At 30.8% G+C, this 9,435-nt stretch overlaps 1 protein-coding gene across 1 annotated transcript; it reads right to left on the bottom strand.

The window, feature by feature from the left end:
• Positions 1-2,457: 2,457 nt before the first annotated feature.
• LOC133328393 (uncharacterized) lies at positions 2,458-8,625 on the bottom strand. Its single transcript, XM_061536963.1, has 10 exons — positions 8,431-8,625; positions 6,684-6,967; positions 6,287-6,572; positions 5,340-5,589; positions 4,819-5,192; positions 4,653-4,708; positions 4,425-4,532; positions 3,854-4,016; positions 3,669-3,775; positions 2,458-3,599 (listed from the first exon to the last, which is right to left on the bottom strand). The coding sequence occupies exons 1-10, from the start codon at positions 8,608-8,610 to the stop codon at positions 2,459-2,461; spliced, it is 2,949 nt and encodes a 982-aa protein (XP_061392947.1). The 5' UTR covers positions 8,611-8,625; the 3' UTR covers position 2,458.
• Between the last annotated feature and the right edge of the window lie 810 nt (positions 8,626-9,435).

Raw genomic sequence — 9,435 nt, forward strand, 5'->3', positions numbered from 1 at the left:
ATCGTATGGGCTGGTATTAATCGAATTTTTCGGTTCCATACAAATATATATATATATATTTGCTATCTAAAATTATTCAGCAGGGTGCGAAGAATGACTAAAATACGATCTTTCTCCCGAATGCTCACGGGCGAGAGTTCGAATGCTTTCAATTTATCGCGAATCATAAAGTTACAATGAATGTACAAGCATTTGCAATCTCTCGCGAATGTCCGCATTGTACGAAAAATTCCGCAACGATAAAATGTCGCTGCAAGCGTCGTCGATTCATTCTTTCGCAAGGATTTGTTGCTGAAGAACATTCTTTTGAAAAACTCAAAAAACAAATGTTCACGAATGCTCGCGAGCACTGTTAAAAACAACAACAAACAAAAATATCATAAAAAAGTAAACACACAAACAACGAAAGAATGTCTGTGTAGCAGAAAGTGTGTGGAATATCAAAACACATTTCCAACAACTATTGAGTTCACGAAAGTTTGTTGTTATTGTTATTGCCGTTTTGAGCATTTGCGAACATTCGGGAATGTTTGTTTTCATTCGTGGGAGAATGTCAGAAAGTATTTCAACCACCAAACGAAACGAACGATAGTTTTTGGGTACTCTCACTCGTTTGTTATGGGTGTGCGAACATTCTTTGGCGAATGCTCGTTTGGTTAAGAATTTATCGCCATAAATTTATTCGTAAAATGAGCACAAAACGAAAAGAATGTATTTTGAATCATTCGCGATCTAATTTTTGGGCACCCTGTTTAAAAGTTATTTATGAAAAAATAGTGTTTTATAAACCATAAAAATATATTTTTTAATAAAATTTTAATTTTTTATAAAATAAGATTTTCTAAACAAATTAATTTAAATACATTATTACATATTGAATAAAATAAAAATTTATTATTTGTATTATTTTCAGCTTTAAAATATGATTAATTTGTACATTTAAATTTCATTTTTTTAATCAACAAGCATCTTTAATGCTCATTATATATATATATATATATATATATTAAAATTTTTTATTTAAAAATTATTTTCAAACATTTTTCATTTTTTAAAGGCAATGTATTTTACTGAACAAAAAATTAGGACATTTCTGGCCAAAATTAGTTCAGAAAAAGTCGAAATATGTGACCAATACAATGGGAATTGGCGAAACAGAATATATATATATATATATATTAGTGTGGACAGCCCTGGTTTAAATGGAAAAAAATACATTACCATAAATTCATATATGTTCGCAAAAAGAAACTTTCTTATAAAAATACATTATATATATATATATATATACAAAAATGTTCGCCATTTCCTTGTGCTAATATAAGAACATTTTATTACCAACAATTTTCTTATAAAAATTGAAAAAATGTTCTTTTAAAGTTTTTCATACGATGTTTAAAAATCAAGCTCGTATTGTAATTAATAAAAATGATATTGTAGTAATTGTATATTATTTATGTTATTAAAATTCTTCACAAAAATATATATATGTATATATTCTATTGAATTCTCATTTTAATTTTCAACATAAAAACATTTGATTACGTATTTTTTCTTCAATTATTAACATTTATGTTGTTAATACTTTACTTTATTTAGCAGGATTTAATAAAACATTGTTTTTTTATTTTTCCAATTTTTGGTTTTTTTATTTTGTTTCAAAATGTTATTATTGTTTTAGTAACAGTTAATGTTAAAAAAAGGAAGGAAACTTAAGAAAAACACTTGTAAAATAAATTTAATAGAAAAAATAATAATGTACTAAAAACAATACTTAATACTATAACGTCTTCTGGGTTTGTTTGCTGCTGTTTTGTTTTTCTTATTAAAAACTACAAAGTATAAAAGTAAAGAATTTTTAACATAAAATAATAAATTAAATATTTTAAATATGTTTATGGTTTTTTTTTTTAATAAAAAAAGAATACCTTATAAATATAATAAATATACAACTCTATACAGTATTAAAAAGGAAATACAATTCAAAATAAACATTATTGAATTTTCTTTAATATATATTTTTACAAGGATGTCTTGACTGTTGATTATTTAAAGTAATATAATAATAAAAACAATGTGTATATATTTATTTCACATATATATTAAACAACAGTGGTAATTGACTTAAAAAATATTTCATGGGATTTATTCATTAAAAAAATAAAAGGCCAAAATTGAAAGAGTTTTTTAATTACTTTTAGTATTATTTTTTCAGCCATTTTTTCCATTTCATGTGTCTTGTTTTTTCTTCATTGTTCATTTCGTTTTCGCTTCTCAGTTTTCCAAATATATAAAAAATAAAACTTAACAATTTCGAGTGTTATTTTTACAAAGAAAAATAAAAAATAAAACTAACCTAAAAAATACATCATTTTTACATTTCTAGTCGAGTCTTGAGATTCTGGGATTATTTTTGGATATTTTCGAAATTAGTTTTCTTTTTCAATTGAAATAACATTTACGAACTAACACCTCCATTGTCTGCATGTTCTATAACTGTATACGATTCGTTCATATCGCTGCTACCGGTCAATTGTAAATCACCGGTGGAATGTGCCGCTGGGGGATGGGATTTGTGGGTGGGCGATTGATTGGGCGTTGTGGCGGTACTTTTGGGTTTGCGAAACCAATTGCCCAATCTTCGCCGGCCCAATGAGCCCGTCTGTGCTTCACTATTTGCCGCCGATTCCAAACGTGAATGTGACGACTTTTTGGGTAAGGTGTCACTGTATTTAAACGATTTGGCGGGGGATTCGGGTACCGAACTTTCACCCGAGGTATTGGTATTATTGCCATTACTTAAATTTGCCTCATATAGAAATTCTTTAAGTTTTTGTTGTTCATTTTCAGCTCCCTCGTAATCGGATTGATCATCTGAACAATCTCTTTCCTCGAGGGCATAATCGAAATTCATCATTTCGGAGATGTATAAAGATTTGCCACTAAATTGCCGTTCCAAGGCCAGGGTATTTAAGAATCTATGTTTACGATTTGCCGAACGGAAACTAAAATCAAACCATTTGCCTCTTGATTCACAATAAATCCGCAACGAATTCTTAATGGTGTGGCCAAACATTTTACCATCACGAACATTGACCACACGGCAACGATCGAGGAAAATACGTCCCTTGTAAATGAAATTGGAACGTTTAATAATATCCCGCTTGCAATATACCAATTGATTGTCGAACAAAAACAATGTACAGCTACTGTTCCATAGATTTTGTTTCTGTCTTGTCGCATCGATTTGTACAAAGAAACGGGTGCTGTGCAAATGCAGTGGGGGTCCTTTGAAATTTTGAAAACTGGCCTGATGACGGGCAATTGTTTCACTGTGGCGTTTGCCCTCATTTACTGCTTCGGTTATGGATTTCATTGCCTCCAAGGCCATATCAATGGTCTCAGTCGTGTCGGGTATATTCAATTGGCTAACATCGATTTGTTCAAATTCCTGTAGGCTAAATGGTGTGGGTTCCGAACCTTTGGCAGAGGTTTTCATAATTTCCGCCAAATGTAAAGGATAGCGGCAGATACGCTGCACTGGAGCCAATAAATGGGCGGATAAGGGTAATTCAGCTAGGTTTTCGGTTTCGCGACAACTAAAAGAAAAAAAAAATAATTTATTAGTTATTGTTTTTAAATTTCTTGATTTTTTCTGAATTACTTACTTATCTAATATGGTGCGAGCATCTTTGACCCTTTCATATGATTCCAATTCAATTAATGCCCGTGGATATGAATTACAATATGTTGAATAACATAAAAATCCTTTGTGCTAAAATTGGAAAAAAGAAAGAAAGGAAATTGCTTAGTTTTTTGTTTTATATTGTTGGAGTTGTATTTTTTAATTTACCATTTTCAAAAAGATTTTGCCAACTTGATTTTGTTCAATACCCTTGCGCAAAGCATCTAAAAATCGCCTTTGAAATTTATATATAGCTGTTATATTGGAGAATATCAAGCGTATGCTGTTGGGTGAGAAGATATCAATGCGTTTGCTCATAGCTGGCAGATAACTGAAAAATAAAACAACAACAAAATTAAAATTTTGAATAAAAAAATAGTTTTAATAAATTAACACAAAAAATGATTAAAAAATTTTTCAAAAAACAACATTACAACCTTAAATATTAAACATTGCAACACCACAAACAGGGAAAGGGAAATAAAAAAATATATAAATTTTTTTGAAAAAAAAAAGGTCTAGAAAAAATTAAAATTTTTAATAAAAAAATTAGTGAAAAATAATGTAACAGAAAAAAATTGAAAAAAGAAATCATTTTGATTTTTTAAAGACAAAAATATTATATTTTGAAAAAAGAAAGAAATAATGAACATTTTTTTTTTTTTTGAAAAAAGGTCAATGGACTAAGGCAAGCCTAAAAGTATACAGGCAAATGTTAAATATTGTTATTTCAACTTACCCCTCACATATAGCTTGTAGCAGCTTAACATAATTTAGTTCGGTATCCAATAATTCTTTGACAGCACTACGACGTAATATTTCCGCACTACCCATTATAACATTAAGGCTTTGTGAGCTAGATAATACCGATTGGCCATTGGCGGTTGTCAGTGTGGATGATGGACCATCACCAGCATCTGGCTGGCATCCATCTTCATTTTGTTGTTGCTGATGATGATGATGATGCTCCGATGATGGTGATGATGATGATGTTTCAATAACAATGGTTGTGACATTGTGCTGCTTATCGATAATTGTGGTATTACAATTATCCTCTGAACTGGTATTACGGGAGTGCATGGTGCACTTGATGATGTCGTATTCAACATTTGATTATCCTCGACGGCTACAACAACGCTGGTTGTGGTGGATGATGATGCCTGCTGCACTAATGCTGTTGTGGCAGAGTGTTCATTAATTTGCATGTGGCTAATGTGTTGATCCTTGTGCCGTTGCTCATCATCGGCCAAGTGTTGCAAAAAGAATGCATCTGTTTCCGGTGAGTGTATGACGCGCACAAACTCTTTGGGAAACCAGCCCAATTCCGGATCTAAAATTTCCTCCACTATAGTGGCATCCTCTTTTTTAATGCGTCCAAACCACCAGGGGCCAATTTCTTTGCGCAAAATCTCAATTAAGGTACCCTTTTCCAAGCCCAACTCTTGTGGTCCGGCAGCAGTGAAATTGTACAAGACTTCGGCATAAATGGGATAATATGTGGTGGGAGCTAAAACGGGTGGAATGTAAATGAAAAGTAGGAAATTAGATTAGTTTGTGAACTTTAACCTTTTGGGGATTTATTATTAAAAGAGAGAATGCAAGAGAATTTTTAAATATGTATGTGTGTGTATGTGAATTTATTTTGTATCTTTACCTTCTTCATGTGAGGTAACACTATCACTGTCGCTGTCATCTAAATCATTGCGTGTCATGCCACATGACTCTAGGCCATTGGGTTGACTTAGCGAACGGGTGGGCAATGATTCGGGTGCCTCACGTTCCCCATTGATATCCATGCGTTTCAGCATTTTGGCTTTATTTAATACCTCCGAAACGCTTTGATCGGTCATTGATGTAACTTTGGCGGAATTTGTGCGGCGTACTTGTCGAAATCTTAGGGAATTCTGAAATGAAGATAAACACATTAATTAATATAAGAAAATATATATTTGCCTCTAAAGGTAGGCAATAGGATTGGAAATTTTTCTAAATTATAACACCTAAAAGTAGGCAACTTTTTATTTTGTCAATCAAAAATTATTTATACAAATTTTAATAAAAAAAATTGCATACTTTTAGGCTAATGATAATATTATTAATAAGAAAATTAAAAAAAAAAATATTTTTATAACTTTTCCATTAAAAATAAAAATGAAAAATTGAACAAAACTATCGAATTTTAAATATTCCTTAATGTTAACATCTAAAAGTAGGCAAAGTTTTTAATATATTAACTATTTCGAGTTTTTATAACTTTTCTATTAAAAATAAAACTTAATTTTGAAGAAAACTCTCGGATTGTAAGATTTTTCTAAACAAAAACACCTAAAAGTAGGCAACGTTTTTATATTTTGACTAGTGAAAAAATTACACCAGCCACCACGAAAATTTTGAAAACTCATTAGAAGATGTTTTATTTTTTTTTTTTTGGAATATAATTTTGTTATTATATTTTTTATAAAGAAAAACCATTGCCTACTTTTTGGCTCAAACTACTGAAATTTGTTCTAACGCACTTGCCTACTTTTAGGTTCAACTTATTAACGACTACTAAATCATAATATTCGAAACAATAAAACATATTTTCTGTGCTTAACTTACCAATCCTTCTGATTTACGTCCATTGGCCATTAGAGCAACACCGTTACTTATATTCAGGGCACCATTCAAACAACCACCATTGGCCGCCAAGGCTCGAGCGAATTGCTCATCATTTTCCAGTTCAATTTGTATGCCCGAATCACCGCTGTTACATTTGTCACGGCGATTATATTTTGTCTTGCGTCGCTCCTTCGACGAACGCCACACCAAGGGGCCAAATCGATATTTATTATTTGTGGCGGTGGCAGAGGAGGAATCGGTGACATCCGTTGTCGTTGACATTTCAGTATCGGGCATTAGAAATGAGCCAGCAGCAGCCGATGCTGTTGGTATTGTTGTGGAACTGCAATTGTTGTCACCGCCACCATTTGGGGCGGATGAAGTTCCGTGTGCGGATGTTGTTGTTGTTGCTTGATTGGTCGTCTGTTGCTGATGCTTATTGAAATTGGTTAATGTACGTTTGAATTTTTGTAGAACTCCAACATTCTGGGTGGCCGACGAAGCCACCACCACCACTGACGGCACATTATTTGTGGCAGTCCGCTGACAATCCTCTTGACTAGTTGTGGGGTTATTGGCGGCACTGGCATTGGTATACGATGAATTACTAGATGGTACTCTTTGGCAATAATCTCCCATATCGGTAAGGGAGGGACTGGAAACTGCACGCATTTGTTGAGACTGCAAAGAAGGAATTGAAAAAATGTTAGTTGTTGATTGAATTGCATGGCAAAATCGGAAAATAAATTATGATAGCAGTTTTTTGTACTTTGCTCTCCTAGATAAAAAAAATAATTGGATTTTTAGTATTACTTTTTTGGGGGGGGCGCCCATTGATAAATGAGTTTCTATTTTCTCTTTCGTTTTTTAGTTTCTTTTCGTTTGTTGCTGATAGAAATTTGATTTATCATTGTGGGTTCAGTTCAGATCTTTTTTCGCATGAATTATCGAGAATACAATTTTTTTTTAAATTTAAATAAAAGAATGATAGAAACTTAAGATACTTATTTAATATTGAAAAATAGAATTAATTCAAATCAAATTAAATTATCTCAAAATTACAAAAAAACGACGATTATTTTTATTTACATTAAAAGATCCTAAAAGTATGCAATATTTTTTTAAAATAATTTAACAGAAAATTATCTAAAAAATATTGTTATTGGTATGAATTGGAATGAATATTCTTAAAATATTAAATAAAGTAGATGGTCTTTTAATGTTTTAATATTAGAACGCATTTTATGAATATATAAGGTAAATATAATTTAAAAGGGCCTAAAAGTATGCAGTAAGTTTGAAAAAATATAAATTAAAAAAAAATAATTTCAATACTTAATATCGCATACAAAAATGATAATAAATTAATGAAAAAATTAAATAATTAATAAATAAAACATAATTTATATTTATTTTAAAATAACAAATTATTATTCCTTTCAAATAGCTAATTAATGAAAACATTTCACATTTCTTAAAAAAAATACTTTTAGAAAAAAAAGATAATAACAAAGGTAAACCTTTGAACCTAAATGTTAGAGAACTTCGTCAAAAATATTTGTATATAAAATTATTAATATTAAAAAAATTCTTCCACAAAAATACTAATTAAAAAATGGGTTATCAAATTTTAGAAAAAAAAAACAATAACACTGACCGATTAGCCTTTAATCGCTGAAGGTGCTTGTGGACTTATGAATCATAAATAATGAAATAACTGAAATTCCTCTTTTTTTGCAAACGTGCCTGGTAGCCCATAACAAAGTTTTTTTTTAAGTGGAATGGAATATCAATAAAACCCCCACGACAATAATAATTACCGCATATATATAAATATAATTTTTGTACCTAATCTTATCGCCAAAGAAAATACCAACAGGAAAACCGTAATGATAAACCTTCAAAAGAATGCAATAAGAAGTAAACACACACACATACATACATTCTCAAAAAATGACGCCAAGATAACACTCAATGAATTGAACAGAAAATAAAATCTATTTTAAATCACAAAATAAACAATTGTGATTAATAGCAAAAACAAAAAATGTAATAAACATTACAACACTTCTTACATCACCATCAAGAACCAACAACAACAACAAAACCTAACTTATATTGGCAATGTCAAATTAAATACCCACCATATTCTGGTTCGAAGTTGTACAACAATGTCGTTGTCGTCGATCATAACAATCGTTGGCAATAAACCAATTTATGGATTTCTTCCAAGAGGTATCCGATGAAACTGGGCGGGTATCGAAATCCCAAAAGCGTACAAGACCATAGGTATCCATGAGGACAGGTATTATAGTTTTCTTCATTTTTTTAATATTTTTTATTTTGATTTCAAAAATTCTTGATCATTTCTATTTCTCACTTTCTTTCCGAAATATTATTATTTTTTTTTTTGTTTGTTTTCCACAGATTCACAAACCACAAAACCAAATCATTTAAGAATATTTAATTTTTGTTCATTCAATTCATTTAATTTCCAAAGTAATAACAGGTGTCACCGTAAGCAGCGATAAATATTAACTGATTTTAGCTGTGAATATGAAATATGCCGATAACCAAACCTAACATAAAGAACCGACAACCTGGTCGTTTCTTTACAACAAGCCATGCATTTTGTCGACGACATATGTTGAGAATTCAATAATAATAATAATAAAAAAGCAAACACAATATGTTTGCCATATCTTGCCCGGCTTTCGGCTCGCCCGCCCCACCCGCAGCAAACCTTCTCAAAGTTCTAGCCAAACGCCAGGCAACAAAAACCCGAACAGAATCATAAAAAATGTGCGATTAACTCATATCACTTTCAATTGATAATTTTTTCTTTGCACTATATAGTGCGGGTTGAAACAAACAAGAAGAAACAAATAATACTAACAACAACAAAAAAATTGGTTATTGTCTAAGGTAATACATATTGTCTACAACAGGTATGACGTAGTTTTTTTCTCTGTTGTATTCTAATAAATCATAAAAAAAGTTGCTCAAAAGAAGGAGGTATGACAACGTGGTTGAGTAAAAAAATACACGCCTTAATTGTGGCTTAAAAAATATTTTTTACAAAATCCATGCCTAAAGTATGGCTTGAAAAAAAAAATATTTTTAAAAATCTCCAAACAGCGTTTTTGCGA

This window comes from Musca vetustissima, unplaced genomic scaffold (genome assembly GCF_032173495.1).
Source record: "Musca vetustissima isolate MV318-11 ecotype Yass unplaced genomic scaffold, APGP_CSIRO_Mvet_v1 utg10125, whole genome shotgun sequence".
Lineage (NCBI taxonomy): Eukaryota > Metazoa > Arthropoda > Insecta > Diptera > Muscidae > Musca > Musca vetustissima.